The sequence below is a fragment of the Maylandia zebra genome, linkage group LG5 (genome assembly GCF_041146795.1).
Source record: "Maylandia zebra isolate NMK-2024a linkage group LG5, Mzebra_GT3a, whole genome shotgun sequence".
Lineage (NCBI taxonomy): Eukaryota > Metazoa > Chordata > Actinopteri > Cichliformes > Cichlidae > Maylandia > Maylandia zebra.
This window is the reverse complement of record NC_135171.1, coordinates 19,971,088-19,989,674: the sequence shown is the minus strand read 5'-3', so window position 1 is coordinate 19,989,674 and position 18,587 is coordinate 19,971,088. Positions and strand designations below refer to the sequence as shown.

The 18,587-nt window shown below is 39.5% G+C and overlaps 2 protein-coding genes and 1 long non-coding RNA gene across 7 annotated transcripts in view; 2 read left to right on the top strand and 1 right to left on the bottom strand.

Moving 5' to 3' along the window:
- Nucleotides 1-6,447, top strand: part of LOC101467052 (RNA-binding motif, single-stranded-interacting protein 2) — a 30,327-nt gene extending 23,880 nt beyond the window's left edge. For all 5 annotated transcript variants that reach the window (XM_012917549.4, XM_004544951.4, XM_012917550.5 and 2 more), the window contains exons 13-14: nucleotides 403-490; nucleotides 2,210-6,447. In XM_012917549.4, coding sequence (XP_012773003.1) covers nucleotides 403-483 — 81 coding nt within the window. In that variant the 3' untranslated portion in view covers nucleotides 484-490; nucleotides 2,210-6,447. The remainder of the gene's footprint in view (nucleotides 1-402; nucleotides 491-2,209) is intronic.
- Nucleotides 6,448-7,182: 735 nt separating this feature from the next.
- On the bottom strand, nucleotides 7,183-12,385 carry faim2b (Fas apoptotic inhibitory molecule 2b). The gene is made up of 12 exons (XM_014408919.3): nucleotides 12,133-12,385; nucleotides 11,654-11,702; nucleotides 11,321-11,388; nucleotides 11,156-11,220; nucleotides 10,431-10,484; nucleotides 10,268-10,318; nucleotides 9,098-9,137; nucleotides 8,963-9,000; nucleotides 8,794-8,881; nucleotides 8,615-8,710; nucleotides 8,357-8,410; nucleotides 7,183-8,244 (listed from the first exon to the last, which is right to left on the bottom strand). The coding sequence occupies exons 1-12, from the start codon at nucleotides 12,145-12,147 to the stop codon at nucleotides 8,095-8,097; spliced, it is 768 nt and encodes a 255-aa protein (XP_014264405.2). The 5' UTR covers nucleotides 12,148-12,385; the 3' UTR covers nucleotides 7,183-8,094.
- A 2,088-nt stretch (nucleotides 12,386-14,473) lies between these two features.
- Nucleotides 14,474-15,593, top strand: LOC101467849 (uncharacterized). The gene is made up of 2 exons (XR_001167446.3): nucleotides 14,474-15,350; nucleotides 15,431-15,593. It is a non-coding gene; the product is annotated as an uncharacterized LOC101467849 (long non-coding RNA).
- Nucleotides 15,594-18,587: the final 2,994 nt, after the last annotated feature.

Here is an 18,587-nt window from a genome sequence, read left to right as displayed (position 1 = left end):
TACTTTGGCCATCACTGCGCAGTCTGTGTGTTCCAGGGCTGTATTGTGGCAGATCCAGGCAGAGTGCTCTGCAGTAGGGCCTCTGAACCTGTGGGGTGTTTTTAAGCCATTTGCTGAATGGAGCTCAGTGATAGCAGTGGTGGCCTCTTAGGTGACCTTGTGAATGAGAAAATGGATGATTTATGAATGAAGTACAACAGAAAGCACATGAAAGGGGGAGGCTGTGAGTTTAAATCCAATATTTGCTCTTTGTGCATGCACACAAAAGGATAAGATGCATTTAATGTGATTAGGAAGGGAGTTTTAAAATATCGTCTGTCTCCTTTATGCTAACATCTGTGTGGTTGTCATGAATTATTAAGTTGCTAAACCTGACTTTTCTTTTCTTTTCTTTTACCCCAGGAAAACGGTGGCCAGCAGCAGCAGGTTGCAATGGAGACTCCTACAGAACACACAAACTACTCATACCAACACACCAAGTAAAGCTAAGGTAGATAAGGTCGCTCCTTCCTGCAAATTACAAATATGTAGACGTTTGTAAATTGCTTAATTAGCAAAATTGTAATGAGCATGAATGAAAACACAAGTCGTGGTTAAAAGGGACACAGATGATTACAATGGTGAAAATATTACTAAGTTAAAATAACTTTTTTTAAGGAGGTTTCCACAAATCAAAAACTCTAGAAAAATAATAATAATAATGGATTACATTTATATAGCGCTTTTTGAGACTCTCAAAGCGCTGTACAATTCCACTATTCATTCATTCTCACATTCACACACTGGTGGAGGCAAGTTACAGTTGTAGCCACAGCTGCCCTGGGGCGAGGCTGCCATATCGCGCCATCGGCCCCTCTGGCCATCACCAGTAGGCGGTAGGTGAAGTATCTTGCCCAAGGACACAACAACCAAGACAGACAGAGCTAGGGATCGAACCGGCAACTTTCCGGTTGCAAGATGAACTTCCCAGCCCTCTGAACCACGGTCACAATAAAGACATGATGGTCATTGTGGCTTCTGGATGGGGGTTCTTTGTATAGGGACTTTAAAACTGAGAAATTCTCTGTACACTCCACCTACATATGTGGTTAAACGTTTCTCAGTTATTGAGCCTTTGAAGAGCAAAATATCAAATATTTTAAATGTAATTGTTTGTGGCAGTGCTACAAGCTGATCGCCTCTATGCCACATCGCGTTGATGCAGTAAGCCGAGGGGAAGGAGCCTGAACTAAGCACAGAGTGTATAAATGAACATGCTTTTCCGAAGCTGGACATTATTTTATTGTAAATCCTTTTTTTTAGTTGCTCTTATGAAAGATTATAATCTGATATTAGATACTGGATTTCTAACTTTCATGAGCTATAAGCCTGTATGCTGTTTGTCATATCCTTGCCTGGACATGTGCACCACATCCAGGGCTGCTGCTGCCATGTTTAGATCCCACCCTGGAAGTCCCCATTCTTCCCACTTTAAACTATCCGCAGTGGTTACCAGATCTTCTCTGCTGCGTCAAAATTGCAACCCTCATGGTAAAGAGGTTGAAAACACAGGGCATGCGGTGAGTGAAGATTGTGCTGCTGTGACTAAAAAACATTTTCACGCCAGGCCGCAGCACGGCTGAGGCTGTTTGCACCGAGTGGTCGTCTCACTCTGGGGTACTTCATTGGTGCATCAACCGGTGATTGTGAAAAGAAAGAAAAGGAGAAAACAGATGACAGATCATTTTCCCGAGGTGATAAATCACTCCAAGGTTTGAAAACTGCCTCAGCGGGAGCCAACTGTCATCACCATCGGCTTTATCTGACACCAAGTTTATGTTTGCTCTGAGGTAAGTTTGAGGTCAGCGGTTGCTAAGCACAGACTTCCAGTCAGGCATCTAAAGGTCGCTGCAGTGCTGGAAGCGGTCCAGGTATGCACAGTGACGCAACCTTAAACTCAATAGCAGCCAAACCGGAATCAGGTGTGGTTCGTGCTTTCAGTGATCGTAGAGGTAGACGGTCACGCCGTGTGTATCCATCGGCTGAAAAAACTAAAATAAGGAGTAGGAAGGAATGCTTTGATATTGCATAATATGATTTTAAGAGGAAGACTTTAGCTAATTATGTCTGCTATGGTCTAAAAGCATCTCATGCAATGTTTTCTAAACTATGATCAGTGCAAGTGCGCGAGTGGGTTTAGAGTGTCAACGCTGAGTCGTGTGTTTTGCAGCTCCCGGCAGGGTGGGGCCGAGGCTGCGAAATGAATCCAACCGAACAGGATTCAGCTGGAAGAGATCTGTGCTCCATACCATCACCAAGCAACCCGACTTGAACATGGATGACAAAAGGAACACGTGTATGCCTGTGAGTGTGTTTGTTTGTGTGCGTGCGTGTGTGTGTTTGTCTGTTGTTTGTCTATTTCTGTGTTTTTTGTTTTGTTCTTTTTTGGGGGGGTTTAAAGAAAAAGGACAACACTTAACATCATCAGACTTTTCAGCTCACATCCTCAAGAGCTGATCAACCAAAGGTGGGAATCTTCTTCAAGAGAAGCTTTGATCTATTTTGATAACTGAAAAAAAAAGGAACGTAACAAAAAAAGAAGTTTAAAAAACTCTTTGGAAAAAAAAAAATTAAAAGAGGAGGAAAAGACAGAGCATTATTTTTGTGTACGTAATATAGCAAATTCTTATTTTTAACTGAGCATTCTGGATGTTTCAGAGTGATTCAAGGAAGAGTTGAAACACAATGTGTCTTTTTGATTTTTTGTTTTTTTTGTAAAATATGCAAAGGTTTATTTTTATTTCCTGATGTCTGTTGTTGTTTGACATTCTATTTGCAGCAGCGGGACGGGTTGGGGTTCGGGGGTGTGCGGGGAGGGGGGCAATTTGTACAGATTTTAAAAAAAGCAAAAAAAAAACTTACAAACACTTCCGCTGGTCTGGTGTGTCGAGTCGCTCTGACTGTGGGAGGCAAACCGTTTAAAGCTACTTCTTCCTGTAACTGCTGCAGAGATTTCTCATCACGCACAGATGATGACAAACATCGACTGTTTATAGTTTAGTCAAATTAATTCTTCTCTTTCTTGTTTTTTCGTTTAACTTTAAATCATTCTTTCATAAGAGAACAAAAGACAATCAATTATTTATATTTATATTTGAATTATAGTTCTATTTTTTAGAGGTTCTAGATCAGCGAGGCATACGTTTATACAAAAGGAGTTATTTAATACTGTAGTCAATGAAAACATGAAAGAGCTCCCCCCCCCCCCTCCCCCCTAGCTGAGCTCCAGTGTTTGGCTCATGAATTTAATTTTTAATTATTTTTTTATGATTGGATCACTCTCAGTCCACATATGCTTACAAAAAAAACCTGCACCTACTGTTAATAGTTAATACTTTACTACATCCTCGTCCATGAGAAGTGGTTTTAAGCGGTTTTGTGGTGGCGAACCATCAGGTATCATTGAATTCATCCTCTGCCTGAAGTGGTGACGTGTGCACGCATTACAAAGGAGAGATTATGTGAAAACAAAGAGCAAATGCAGTGACTAAATTAAGACGTAGCTTAGTGAAAGCAATGAGGGATATCGAATGGAAGACTAACAAAATCCCTGAGAATAATTAGTTTGAGAGGAAAGGGAGCTGTAAGTCTTTTTTTTTTTTTTTCAATGCTGCTGTCACCTGAGTTTGATTCTTTGTCAGTGATTTTTGTTTTTTAGTTTGTAGAAAGTTAAGTGTCTTCTGTTTTTTCTCTCTCTCTCTTTTGTCTTTCACTTGAAAGTCTTTGAGCTAATTTGCCTTATTTTTTGATGAGTTAATCTTACAAGTAGATTAGATTTTAGCTGTAGATTTTTAGCTTTTTATGGAGTCGTTTTTTTTTTTGTTTGTTTTGTTGACGCTGTTTTCTTGTGCGCGTTGTTTTCTTTTCACATGAATTTCCGTTCCAAACCTCGCGTCGTCTGTCCCGACATTGCGTCTGGCCTCTTTAGCAGAAAGCCTTCCAGAATGGAGAGCTGAACCAAACAGTGACTTTACTTAGTGCTGATCCAAATCACTTCTACTGATGCTGCTGCATCGGGCTCGGACAAGCTCATAAACACACAAACCTGGGCTGTTTTCAGCTTTTTAAGTCAGCACACCGAGTTAAGCTGTCACCACGTACATCCAAACATGTTGAACTTTAATTTATACGGATATCAAAAACTGTACATATGTAGATAATAGAAATAATGGTTTTACAAAGGAGTGCTCACTAGACCATGGAAGTGCCATTAAAGATGATTCTTACAGCCTTTAGTGAGACAGCAAGTCTGAATGACTTTGTGAGTGATAAAAAAAAAAAAAAGTCTGCAAAAACTCTTTCTAGCTAAGCCTTAATGTTTTTCCTCTGGACGAACTGCCCGGTTTCACATAGATTTGACATGAGTTTGTATATACTGTGGAAATGGCAGCAGGGTTGTTTGAACTTTGAGTCAGTTGAGTTAGACGTAGAATTACCAGGAGCTTTTCTTCCTGTTCTTTAACCATTCATGTTTGAATCCAGTGAAAAGACGAACGAGATAACATCTTCCCCAAGGCTTACATTGTTTTTTTGCAATTTTTCTGTTGTACATTTCTGCAACCAAAGATGTTTTAGCCACCCACCGCTGTCTCCAATCTCCCAAGATGCTCGTATGTTTTGTGTAATGGTATAAAATGCCTTTTATTGACTCTAAGAAAGAGAAAGATGGCAATAAGAGTGTTAACGTACACTCAATATTCCAAATTATGACTACAGTTTGAGGACTTTTTCAGCTCTGTCTTAGAAAGTGTTTTTGAAAAGAACAAATCCAGCTGCTTAACCCTAGTTCCCCTTAGCTTACATAATGAGTGCAGGACAGCATGCGAGCAGACTTTACCGAACTCAGCTACAGCCCGACCGATATATCGCCTGCCGATATTATTAGCTGATTGCCGATGTCGGTGTCAACATTTATAAAGCCCGCTAAGCGAAGATGAGACGAGAGAAACACCTTTCCACCATGTTATGTGTTGACACTGCATGGTTTGTCCACCAGAGGGCACATGTTTGGAATTCTGCAAAACAACAACCGGCTGATCCGAGCAGCATAAACAAGGAATCCACAACTTGTGATAAGAAAACATTATTTTTAGATAGCATTGTCATATTGTCTTAGTAAGGACACAAAAACAAATCTACAAACCAAAAAATTTATGTTGAAAGAAAAAAAAGTATCAGCCGATATTTGAATCACCAGCTATCGGTACTAGTATCGGTCTTAGAATCCTATATCGGTCGGGCTCTTGACTCAATGGACATTAAGAAAAACGGAGCACAGATTTTACGATTGGTGCAAACACGAACATTTTCAGACACAAGCAGATTTTGTAAATAGCCTGTCTTTCCTTGCACTTCTTTCACCGTTTTTTTCCCTTTCTTCTTGTGTGTTTTTGTGATTTTTAATTTTTTAGTATGAATTATAACCTGTCCAGAAAACACAGTGACTTGCAAGTTTTCAGATTCAGCGCACCATGAAGGAAAATGTTCTGAGAAATGCTATTCCATATATTAGCCATCACTTTTAATACAAAACAAGATTTTGAAACTATGAAATGACCACTTGTTACAATGCAGTGTTTATTTATTTTTTTAAAGCAGAGATGACAGGACAGGAAACTAAAGGAACTGGCCTTTTAAATGACATAACAAATATAGGAATACTAAGACTACATGGAAAGTACACAATATTTGAAATAAAATAAAAAATACTCATTGCACTTGCATTTTTAGTCCGCATAGATTTGTAAATGCTATTTGTATCCATCCTAATGTCAATTTGACAGCTTATTTCATAGTTTCAAAACATTTTGCTGCTAAAACAGGATTTCCAAACAGCTGGTTTAATAACGTCACATCTGGATTTTCAAAATGTTTCATTTTATTTCAGTTTGGTTAATACCAGTGTCTCAATTTTTTTCTTTTTAAACAATTGAGTCATACTGTTGTGTAATACTACAGTTTACTATATGTTGCAGTAGTGAGCAGTTTAACTAGATAAATATTCGATCATTTTAGCAAGAAATGCTGTCTTAAAGTAACATTTTTGATCCACAAACACAGCTCTACACTGTATAAACTGTATTGTGTGGATCACAAGCTTTTTGAAAATTCAGATTGGCGCATTTCACTATCTGTTTGTGAATAGTTTTCTTATTTATACAAGAACTCATTTTGTACAGTTTTGTTAGAGGAAAGAGGTTTTGATATTTGGTTATTTTGCAAATGCCATTTGGCTACTTTTGTCTTCCTGTGCCAGAGTTGCTAAATTGTCTGTAACTTGTGTTTTTGTTTTTCTTTTGTTGTTGTTGTTTGTTTTTTAATTGATTGAGATTTTACTTCTTTCTTGGTTTTCTCTTTGAATTTGAATATGTCAGTTTTCTTTTTTAATAAAAGTCTTGTTTCAATGTTTTTGTGAGTGATTTATTATTGGCTGTTAAATTTTTGCTAAATTAGGGGTGTATATTACATATTATGGATGCCTGATCTTGCAGTATCATTAGTCTTATTTTCTTAATCTTTAAATTGAATTAGTTTTTGCAGGAAGCTAAAGTCCACCTGCTTAAATAAGTACTTAACCAATAACATGGCAACAACTGCATTTAGGAACGTAGATATGGTCGAGTCAACCTCCTGATGTTCTGACACATGGAAAAGAAAGTTGGTTTAATAGGATAGCAATTTCCATTTCCATCTCTTTATGAGCAGTGTGCCAATCTTGATGGCTGATCCAAGAGGGTTAGTGCAGTATGCCACGAAGCACAGATCATCTCAAGTGACAATAAGTTCACTGTACTCAGATGGCCTGAATAGTCACCACATCACTCAGTCCAAGTGACTTCTTCAGGCTCAGCTGACTGCAGGGTTCCCTAACCTTTACACAATGACTGAAACTAGCACCACTGATGAAAAATGGGCTGTAAGGTCAGTTTCTTGATCATTAATATGCATGTTATGACCATTGATGAACAACCACTGATCAGAGACCATTGATGCCAGTATGAACTAAAATCTCTGAGGAATGTTTCCTCCACCTTGTTGAATCTGTGCCATTAGCTTGGTGTATCTAATACTGGTCAGTGTACACACAACTCCAAACCCCACAAGGATGGTGTAGTTTGCTCTGTAGAAACATACAATACAAAGAAATGTTATTATTGTTTAATTCTGTAACATTAAAATTAACAATTTTTATAGGTTTCATGTGTTACTTTAATTACATTGCCACTTACAAGTCCATAGCCCGTGTTCTTTGCAAAGAAATGTATAGTGTTTTTTATTCATTACACACAGTTTCCAGCATTCCCATTAATAACTTATTAATCTAAAACTATTTTCTATAACAGCTGAAAGGCCACGGTAAATTCTCAACACCAGTGTAAACAGATCTCTAACAGCCAAATGTACTCTCTTACTCTGACTTACTCTAAATACATTTTCCCTTTGTGGTTGCTGTTTGCTTTCTTTACATCTTAAAGTCTGTTGACTCATACAGTAGCTGCTACTTCCGAAATACCAATGCCCAGTCTGAGCTTACACACATACAGTACATACTGATAATACACTAAACCTATCATATATAATGAAATGAATAAAAATAAAAACAAGTATAAAAGTGCATCTACATATTGGATGTGAAACAAATGATTAAAATAAACTCAACTCCATTATTGGCTCAAGGCTGAATAAACAGAGTGATGCATCCAACTCTGTTTGTACCTGCTTTTATCCACTTAAGAGTCCAAAGTGCCATTCAAAACACACACACACACTTATAGATTCCCAAGGTAACACCTAGCAGTAGTTGGACGGTGTAGTCTATGGGATTTCAAGCTGGGATTTCAGGGTCTCCATTGATAAGAAGATTATGAACTGAAGAGACTTGAAGGTTAAACAAAGGTTAGATCGATAACACATCACTTAAAGAAAGAGCAAACAGGTTGCTGCAATGAGCCTTGAAGTCATGTCGTTCTGTCGAGAGGTAAATCCAAGTCAAGTGTTCAAATAGTTCAGCTGATAAACATCTTTAGTATGCAGGAGAAACGTGTAAAACAGGCTTCACTCCCGGCCTTCTCCCGTGAGCTGTAACAGGAAGCTGAAGAGGTAGATAATGTCCAGGTAGAGGCTGAGCGTGGCAAAGATGTATTCCTCTGGACTGATGGCGTAGCGCTTGTTTCCTAAGAGCATCTGAGTGTCGAACGCCAAGAACTGTGGCAGAGAAAGGCACAAATGGAGAAAACAAGCAGAGCAGGTGAGCACGAGGTAATCATTTGAAAACTTAGCTGGAAACTAAGACGGGGGTAGGCTGTGTGATTCTCACCAGAGTAAAGAGGATGGCTCCTATTACAGCATAGGTGGCATGTAACCAAGGTACCTGTGAGATAAAATGCATTACAAAACACTTTTAAGAAGGCTAGCAGGGATGCTAATTTAAGCAAGACACAGTGCAAGATTATCTGAGGCTAATCCTTCTTCCATTAATGCAGTACCTGATGCATTAACCCAAGTACTTTTGTTTAACTCATTAATTGCAGCTAATTTGGTTTCCTTCTAGAAGGATGTACATGTTTAAACTCACGTATCCAAAAGGGACGACAACAGAGATGGCGATGGCACAGATGAGCATGACCATACACAATGAAAACAGGACTCCCTGACAAGAGGTGACATCAATCTGCAAGAGAAGAAGAAGATGTGTCTTTTATTGTCTTTTTTTGTTCAAAGCAGTTTGAAGTTCTAGTTTGAAGCAGTTCGCACCTTGCTCTGGAAGCTGAAGATGGTGACAGAAAGACACACCAGAGCTGTGATTCCCAGGCACAGCACCACCGACTTGGTGTTGTAAAAGCTGGAGGAAGCACAAACATATACATTTTCTCTTTCAGCTTGAAAAGACACGGATGGTTCTTACATCCGCAGGTGTATTTACCTTGACAGAAATCCCATCATGAAGGCCATGCTCAGAGTCTGTAGGGAAAAGTTGATAAAAATAGCTTAGAGGCTGAGGCTGAGTGACGGCTTTATTATTGTATAAGGTTTGTATTTTACACTGCATGTTACTCACAAAGAGAACTAAAAGAATTATATTCCAAGGAAACTGCCTCCTGTTATGACAGAAAAGACAGTAGATTTGTTATTTATGCACACAGAGACACATTTTATAGAGTTTTTGCAAAAGAGCATCTTTTCAGTTGTTTCTTGAATTTTTAATAATAGTAATAACTTTATTTATAAAGCGTTTTCAAACAAAGTGCTGTACAACTAAAGGGATAAATAAAATAAAAGTGATACATAGCAATACAGGTAAGAGACACAATACAAGTTAAAAACAATAAAAAAATTAAAAACTAAAAGCCATAGAATTAAGACATGTAGGATAAGGTGAACAAATGTGTCTTCAACAACCACAGAGCATGCCTGCTGAATATCTTGAGGGAGGTTGTTCCACAGAAACGGGGCACGAAAAGAAAAAGCACGCTCTCCAATAGTCTTTTTTCTGGCTCTAGGAACCTTCAGAAGGCCAGAGTCCTGAGATCGGAGAGCACGAGATAGAACATAAAGGTGTAAAAGGTCGGAGAGGTATGAAGGTGCCAATCCGTTTAAAGCCTTGTAGGTGAGCAGCAGGACCTTAAAATCTGCTCGAACCTGACAAGGTAGCCAATGCAGAGATCTCAGAACAGGGCTAATGTGCTCAAATTTCCCAGTTCTTGTTAAAATGCGAGCAGCTGCATTTTGCACCATCTGTAGACCTCTAAAACTTTTCTTTGGTAGGCCAGAAAGAGCATTGCAATAATCAATAGGGGAAGACACAAATGCAGGGACAAGAACTTCTGCAGTGTCACTTGACAAAACTTGTCTGATTCTGGCGATGTTCCTCAAATAATAAAAGGCGATCTTTGTTATCTCTTTCACATGAGATTCAAAGGAAAGCACCATGTCGAACCACACACCCAAGTTTTTTACCTTGTTCCTGCAATTTATGGCACTGTCATCAATTTTCAAGATGAAATTTTGGGACAAGTGCTGAAATTTGTGTGGCCCAATGACCGTCAACTCTGTCTTATCAATATTTAGGAGCAAGAAATTATCCGATAACCAGCCCTTAATTGCACATAAACAACATTCTAGTTTAGAGACTTCAGCACAATTTCCAATGGTTAAAGGAACATAGAGCTGCAGGTCATCAGCGTAACAATGACATTTTGTGCTGTTTATTTCTACAAAGACGGTTTACCTCAGGTCTCCACAGCAGGACAGTGCAATGTAGGTGGCAAAAAACATGAGACTAAAAGAAAAAAAGGATCAGAGACAATTTCAAAATGTACATGAAATTTATGTGAGTGTGAGATGAGTTTTCATCTGTGTTGTTTTCGTTTTTGTTTTGTTTTTTTACTTACTAGGATGCCGAGTACAAGCCAGGATGAGTCTGAATAAAAAACCTCACTGGTTCACTGAAATCAAAACAGCAACCAAAAAGAAAGTAGATTAGATTAGATTAGATTAGATTAGATAGAACTTTATTAATCCCTCGGGTGGGTTCCTCTGGGAAATTCGATTTCCAAAAAAGCACAGCACCGACAGAAGTTACAGAGTTACAGAATATTATATATATATATATATATATAATACACACACACACACACACACATATATATATATATATAAATACAGAGACAATATAAATAAAATATACGAAGGGGATAAATAGAATAAATAGGAATAAAAATAAAAATACAAGTGAATTGCACATTTCAAGTATTGAGTCTATTGCACCGTTGACTATTTACAAAAGTATTGCACAAAAGGTACTGCACAGTGAGGTGAAGAGGCACTACAGCTTAGTTGTTCCCCCCTCCTTTGTCCTCCTGTTTCCCCTCCCTCTCCCCTCCAGGGAGGAGTTAAACAGTCTGATGGCGTGTGGGACAAAGGAGTTTTTAAGTCTGTTAGTTCTTGTCTTTGGGAGAAGCAACCTGTCACTGAACAGACTCTTCTGGTTGTTTATGGCCGTGTGCAGAGGATGTCTGGCATTGTTCAAGTAAACTGGTGCTTCATAGAATAAAGTAGAAAAAGCTTTATTAGAAAATGACAGTAAAGTTGAGCAAATAAATACAGACGTACTTACCAAAATGTGAAGAGACCAACAACGCCCACGGTCACAAACAGCTGAACCATGAGAATGGCGTAGACCTGCAGGTGGACAAACGCTGTGTCAGAGCGATGTGGCATTTCCTTTTATTAATTTATGTTTTCATGGGGTTTTGTTTGGGGTTTATTTTGCTTCCAGTACCTTCCTGATGAAAGTCCGCCGGATGGTCTTATCATCCCAGGCGAACTGGGCCTCCATCTCAGCATAGCCTGAAAAAGGGGTGGAGGCGTTTCAAAGCTGAACTTCATGACATCACATTGTAGCATTGCTCTGATTACCTACATCATTTTTAATAACTAAGTGCAATGTCATGAAAATATTATTATTTGCATTTAAAATGAAGCTAAACAAAAACTAACATTATTTTTCATTCACATTGTTTCACTTGTTACCACGCAGCTTTGACTACTACAGGTCTAAACTAGAGGACAGCCAGTGTTCGCATATCTGTAACCAGCAGGATACTTTACTCACCTGCTGTTGCCTCTTGATAGCTGGGAGGCTCATTGTCATTGCTCACCTGCTGGTACGCAATCATAATTAGTATATGAATGAACAATAACTGCGTTTACAGCCACAGTACAGTGTTAGACACATGTGCCAGCTATTCTAAAGCTATTGCTTTATATGCACATTTAAATAAAAAACAAAATAGTACAGGAGATACTTTTCATTGCAGATCTGACTATAAAAGCCCCCACGTTTGATTAACTCAAAGGATTATATACATAAACTGTATGTATGTATGTTCATAGACATACTGTTAAACTGTTTCTCTGATCTTGTTGGATTTTGATCGAGTTTGTAAGCTTTTTTAGAGCATACCTCTAAAAAAATATGAATAATTCTAACAATCTTTCACAATAACACGTCTCATATGTAAACAAATCTGTCACTTTAATGAAGGCATTTTGTTACAGCTTTATTTTAAATCAGGAAAGATGAAAACATACCTTTCCCTTTTTCATGTTTTTCCCTTTTTTCGCCTTTATGGTTCTGATGAAGGAACACTCTTCTGAAATCCTTGGTGAAATGGGTTTGTTTGTTTATTTAATGATGTGAAGCTGTTAAATCCCAAATATGTACAGTTCCTAGGCTTCTTCTTTCGTTCGATGTCGCTTCTGTGGCTCCAAAAGCTGTTGTGAGTGGGGGAAAAAAAGGTTGTTTGCGCAGTAGTTTTTGCTCTGATTTTGTCTGCAGTGTGCGGATTACACTGGAGCTTTATAGGCTGCCATGTAGTTAATCTGCCTCTAACCCTGATCCCACACCACCCCTGTCCCAGCCCTAAAGAGGTCGTTCTAGCAACGTCCAGGTAGGCCCATAACCCTCAGATCCCACCAGAGTGTGCCACTGCTGTTGCTTAACAGGGGGGGTGGACACAATTGTTCTGAACAGTATTCAGGGTCAATTACTCATAATTGTGTAAAGCAAGCAGAGGGATTTACATGTCTGAGCTACAGATGATATTACATTATTATTTTAATCCATTTTGAGGTATAAAAAATACAAAGAGAACAGTGCAGCAATGTTGATATGACAGAAAAATGTATTTTTAAAAAACACATATTTACAGATTTTTTGGAAAATTGAGATATATTATACCCATCAAAAACTACCAATCAATTAATGTGGGTCCATCAGTCTGGTGACATCTTTGTCTGCGTGGGTGTAAAAGTACAGTAGGGTACAGTTGGAAGTAGCTTTTCTTTCTTTGCTTATTTTTAGCAAACAGGTTGGGTAAACAAATGACATCATGTTTTTATGTAAGACACTGCTTTAGTAACAGACACACGGCACTAATTAGCATGGAGTTAAGAACATTATGGAGAATACACTGAGATTTACCGGCAAGTGATCACCTCTAATCTGCTTTTACTCAGATGTATTGTACTGTTCCCCTCTTTAATAAGCACAGTTGTGTGGGTAATCATTTATACTTTATTAAAATGTTTATGTTGATATTCAATATTTTCTCAAATGCACAACTGGAAGTTTGTTTCCAGCCACAAACTAAATATCGTCAGTCAGTAGGATGAGATTACTTTGTCTCCCATAAGGAGGAAATCATGCAGGATCTAGAAAATGCTGCAACAACAAGTCCCTGAATGTGTACACTTTAAATAAATACAGATCTTTATAAAAATAAATAGATAAATATTAAAATTTAAAAAACTGTTACCTCAAGGCCTCTCTACAATACTTTGAACTGCTCTTGGCAAGATTTTATAACGTGCTTCCAAGAACTGGTTTTTGGTGTCTGCTTTGTGTAGATGTCATTCTGCCTGTAAACACAACAGCTCAGAAAGTTTTGAATGAATTCTGAGAACACTTTGTCGGGTGTAGAGGGGGTCATTTTGACAACCCATTAAAATCTGTCTTACACCAACGTTGCCAAGGTCAACTTAATGATACCTCTGTCATGGTCTGCGGTGGGTGGCTGGAATTTTCATAAGGCTCCTGAACTGACCTGGGATCCGCCCCTGGGCAGGGCCAACTCCAGCTCCTGCACACCTGGAGCCTATTGCAGACAATCAAGCCAGAGGGATTTAAACCACACGTTGATATTCATTCTAGTGATGGGCAGATGAAGCCCCATGAAGCACTGAAGCTTTTCATCCAATTGGTTCACCCCAACGCGAAGCTTCATGAAGCTTCATTTGCTCTAGCAGGACACCTACTGGACGTAAAAATAATAGCTGGCATGAATTTGAAGAGTGTGGCATTTTGCACACAGCCTGTAAATGTCAACAACAAAAGGAGTGTGTAAAACATGTATATTGTAGTGATGGCAGTATACTGTGTATATTTATAGTGGCAGTATGGGAAATGATTATTTGGAAATGCTTGAAATGGAAATGATCATTTACTGTGAGGTGAGGTGTGGTTGGGGTGTGGACAGTGGTTGTGCTTTTGTAACGTTGAGGTATGGACAGCTACACACTGAGGCTTTGTCCTGCCTGTTCACATTTTATTCTGTAAAAACTAAATTTTCACTGCTTTTATGACCTTTTTAGTGGGGAGAACATAGCTAGGATTTAATGATTTAACAAATCTTTTGAATCCTTTGTCCTCCACAATGCTAAATGGCTGGGAGTCCTCAATCACCATGCTGACCAGGTCTTCATCTATTTGAGATTGTTCTCCTGAGGAAAGACAATAAAGACAAAGCACAAATATAAATATCACACACGTAACTTATAACAGTTGTATAATATTGTTATATCATTTAGTAACATTACTGCATCCTATATTATCATTGCATTTGATGGCTCACCTGGTCTTGCTCCACGATCGGTGTCCCCCTTATTCTCATGCAAAGCTCTGTAGTGCCTAAGCATGGATGAGGTGTTGTTGTTATATCCCAGCTCCCTGGCACATAGCAAACACTTCACCTTGTACAAAAGTCAAGACAGCTCAACATAAATTGTATTGCACCATCAGTATCATGAAAATACATCTTCTGTAGAAATTTACATACCTTGTTGGGAGGAATAAGATCAAAATGTTCCCACACAGGGGAGGACATCCTCCTCTTCTTAGCTGGCTCCATTCTCTCCTGACTTTCCTCACTCTCATAAACCTCCATACGGTCTCCAAACTCTCACTAACCGCAACTCTCCATCAAACACCCACATTTTTGAATGAAGTCTGAGGGGTTTATATCGCTGTCATATCTCGCGGCAAAGTTCGAACCACTTCATGAACCAGTCACGTGGTACAGCCGGGCAGCGAGGCTTCGGACGTCATCATTTTCAGCTCCTCCCATAAATGAAGCAAGCCTCGATACGCGCTTCGCGGAAACGCCCCCTCCATTACTCGACACACGCTCCGAAGCCTCGATACAGAACGTCCCATCACTAGTTCATTCACCGCCAGTTTGTCATCAACACATGTTGGTAACAGGCCTTATACTTCAAGTTCTTGCTGTGATCTATCTTGTTAACACGACTCTCTTGTGCTGCAGTTGCTGTATTCACCTTGGCTCACGCTCCACCTCCGAACTCAAGATACCAAGCAATCCTTCTGAAAATCTCTCTGTGCCTCACCTGCCTGCCCTCCTGCCATCACACTCCATCTGAAGCCCCGGATCTCAGACCAGCCTTTCCACGCCACTCAGCCTCCCCTGGATTCTCATCACCCCCCTCTCAACACTCCATGTCCCCTACTGCAAGTAAGAATTGCTACTCTTACAACTAGCCACTTCAGAGCTGCCTCCACTACCTCCCTAACTCCTCTATCTTCTCTCTTCAGTGTGACTGTTCCCTGCTCAGCTCCACTCCGCATCTCAGGCCTCATTCCCTCGCCCTAGCCACGTTCCCCAGGCCACGCCTCGTCAAACTCCACGTCTTATTGTTTTTTTGTCTTTGCTACGTTTTCTTTTTTGCACTTTAGCCTAATAAATTGTTACATCATCTGCTGTCTCTGCTCTGGGTTTCTGCACCTGAGTCCTGTTCAGTACAGGCCACTCGGCCCTGTGACAGCCTCATAGCTTAGAAAGTATCATTCTTAGAAGTGTGTTGTCAACATATAGAAAGTGCTATTTAAAGATTTAAGATATGTCACATTTGACCTCTGACCTCTCCTTCAAGATCAATAAGGAGCCAGACAAAATTAACCCTAGTAAATATAACATGCACTTTTTCAATGGTGATTTCATTTTTAAAAATTATCCAAACCAGTCTGACCCTGTGTGGAAAAAGTAATTTCTCCCTAAACGTAATATCTGTTTGTTATTAAGACATGTGGCAGTAAGAACTCTTCTTTACAGAACTGTTTAATTTCAGCAACATTAAATCTTTTTCAAGCATGAACGAAGTGTTCAAGGTCTTACAAAGCATTTCTATCAGGTTTGAGTCGGGCCTTTGACCAGGCCGCTTCTGTTCTGTTCATCTTGACAGAGAACAGAAAGCAGAAAACATCTAAAGAAGAGCTTTAAATGTTGTCCAAGAAGCCCACGGGATTATTCCTGAAGACTACCTATTTTAGAAAGCTTGTCTAAGAGACTTCAGGCTGTGTGAATAAATTGTGAATAAAAACAGACCTAAAATATTGACTTTCAAGCTCATTAGTACTTTGCTAACTCTGTTTTAGTCTTATATACTAAATGTCCATGCGTTTCTGCATTTGTTTCAATATATGACAGCATCACCTTCCCATTTTCTTAGCAAAAGTAGTTAGGGGTAAATGAAGACCTATGCAAAGCAGTGTGTCATGTCACATTAAGGTAAAACTTGTTTTGTCAGGACATGTGTTATTCAGTTTCAGATTACGCATCTGTTTTATTGGACTCCCTCCAGACTCTTGAGACTTGCGCCAAGGCCTACTGCAAACTGTTGGAGACGCAAGTTTAAACAAAGAAATTGAATTCATGTTTATGGTCATGTGATAAGGTGAGTTCTGGGGAAAGATTTCTAAAATTCTGATTGTTTGTTTTGGGAGACGAGTCAAACTGGACAGGTGATGGCAAACGCATGCAGGCTGGTGGGCTGCTCTGCTGCTGCGTGGACCAGGTCGGTCTGTTGTCTCCACCCTAGAGGAAAGCGGACCATCTTGTCTGGAGTCTGGAGGTTGATTGCCCCTCTGGGGGTGTAGGTGCCGGCACCAGGGAGTATAGTGTGTGTATGGGGAGCGTGAGTGTGTCTTCATGTTCGGAAAGTGTGAGCGTGAGGGTGAGAATGCATGTTTGTGTCCGTGTCTATGTGTCAGGTCAGGTCTCCACCTCCGCCTCTCTCAGAACATCTCAGATGGCATTTTTTTTTTGGCCGTCAGACAATAATTCTGATTGCTACATTAGCAGGCAGGAACAACAACAAAAATAAAACAAAGAAAAAAAATAAAAAGAAAAGAAGTTGGATTCAGTCTAGTATTATGAGAGCAAGGCAGATTCTTCTCGGCAGTTTGTAAGTGAAAGGGAGTGCCATCAGTCTGAAGGTGGGCCTGTGAGATGGGTAGCTGGAGCATTTGAAAACATATAATAATAGAAAGGTTGGAGGTACACTATATACTATATATTAAGAGTGATGGAGCTTATTTGACTGCAACCAATGATGATTGATGGTGATGAATTTGTTTCATATTTTTTTGCATTGTAATGTCATAAATGTTTGGGGAAAAAATCATGATAATAAAACTGTTCTGATTTTGCTATTCCCTAAAGCAGAGCACAATAACACAATGCTAAAAAAAAAGAGAGAGACAGAGAGATGGTCGTTTACAAAGACACAACAGAGGACAGTCTGTCCGCCGCTTGGGGGCAACAATCCCAGATTCACTCCATACAAATTCTAACGTCAAAGTTTCCTGTGACCACTAGATGGCGAAAGAAGCCAAGAGAAATATGTCCCATGTGGCGGCCAGACCTGCATCACTGACAAAGTAAATACCAGACTTTTACAAGCTTTCTGTTTTTATTCCCCAGAGAAAAGTCAACCAGAAAGAGAGAGAGGGGGGTAAGACAGTATGTTCCGTTTGTTTCAAATCGTGATGTGAGAGGATGTAGTCTAGTCTAGGCTCAACCTAAACCTCCAGACTTCTAATGTTGTTGGCCTTGCATGATTTGCTATTACTGAAACAACTGGGAACATTTAAAAGGAAATCTCGGCTGTGATTACTGCTTGCAGAGATGTTTGTAAATTGAAATTGACAGTAAGGAAGTAAAACGAAAATACGGTTTTCCTGCAGGGTTTACTAAGTATGATTAGGAAGCACCGATTTTATCAGCAGACTAAAGTCATCATTTTGTGAAGTTGTAGGTGGAAGGGTTTCTGTGGGCCCTTTAATTCCATTACATAATAACAAAGTGAAAAAGGAAAGGAAAACAACAGCCCACTTTCAATTTGATTAATCTGCCTGGTAAAAATGAAAGTATGATGGTGTTGAGCTTGATTTTGGTTTCATCTGACCGCTATATTTTCTTAAGACGGATCTGTACTTCTTGAGGGGACCTGGCGGACGCTGCAGGATTTGAATGCATTAAAATGTAGTGTTACAAATGGTATTCTTGGTGACTGCAGTCCCAACTGCTTTCCGATTTTTAGCAAGGTCCTCGTTCCTCCTTTGGGCTGATGCACCACTTTGCTCTTGATCATCCTCACCCCAGATCTTGAATGGAGCTTCAGACTGAGGGGGATTGAAGGGCGAATTTATATTTCTTCCATTTCCAAATAACCACACCAACAGTTGTCACCTTCTCACCAAGCTTTTTGGTGATGGTCTTGCAGCCCATTCAGTATTTTTGTACGATTATCATATGACAGATGTGTTACAACTTGTAACACTTGTAGTGGGAGGCTAAAACGTGCTCCTGCCGTTACTGTGCTGTCCAGTAGGCGGCAGGCGTAGACCAACATGATTTATGGGCATGACTGGAACAAAGCACCCCTAGGGACTATAGGCTCTCCTCATTGCA

Bases quoted from the DNA above. Each gene is read 5' to 3' on its own strand.
- faim2b (XM_014408919.3), bottom strand. The intron at 10,485-11,155 runs GTAAGTACGTCT...TTTTGATTTCAG, and splicing joins GTTGGTCTCTTCACATTTTG to TGAACCAGTGAGGTTTTTTA. The intron at 9,138-10,267 runs GTAAACCGTCTT...CTGTCATAACAG, and splicing joins TCCTGCTGTGGAGACCTGAG to GAGGCAGTTTCCTTGGAATA.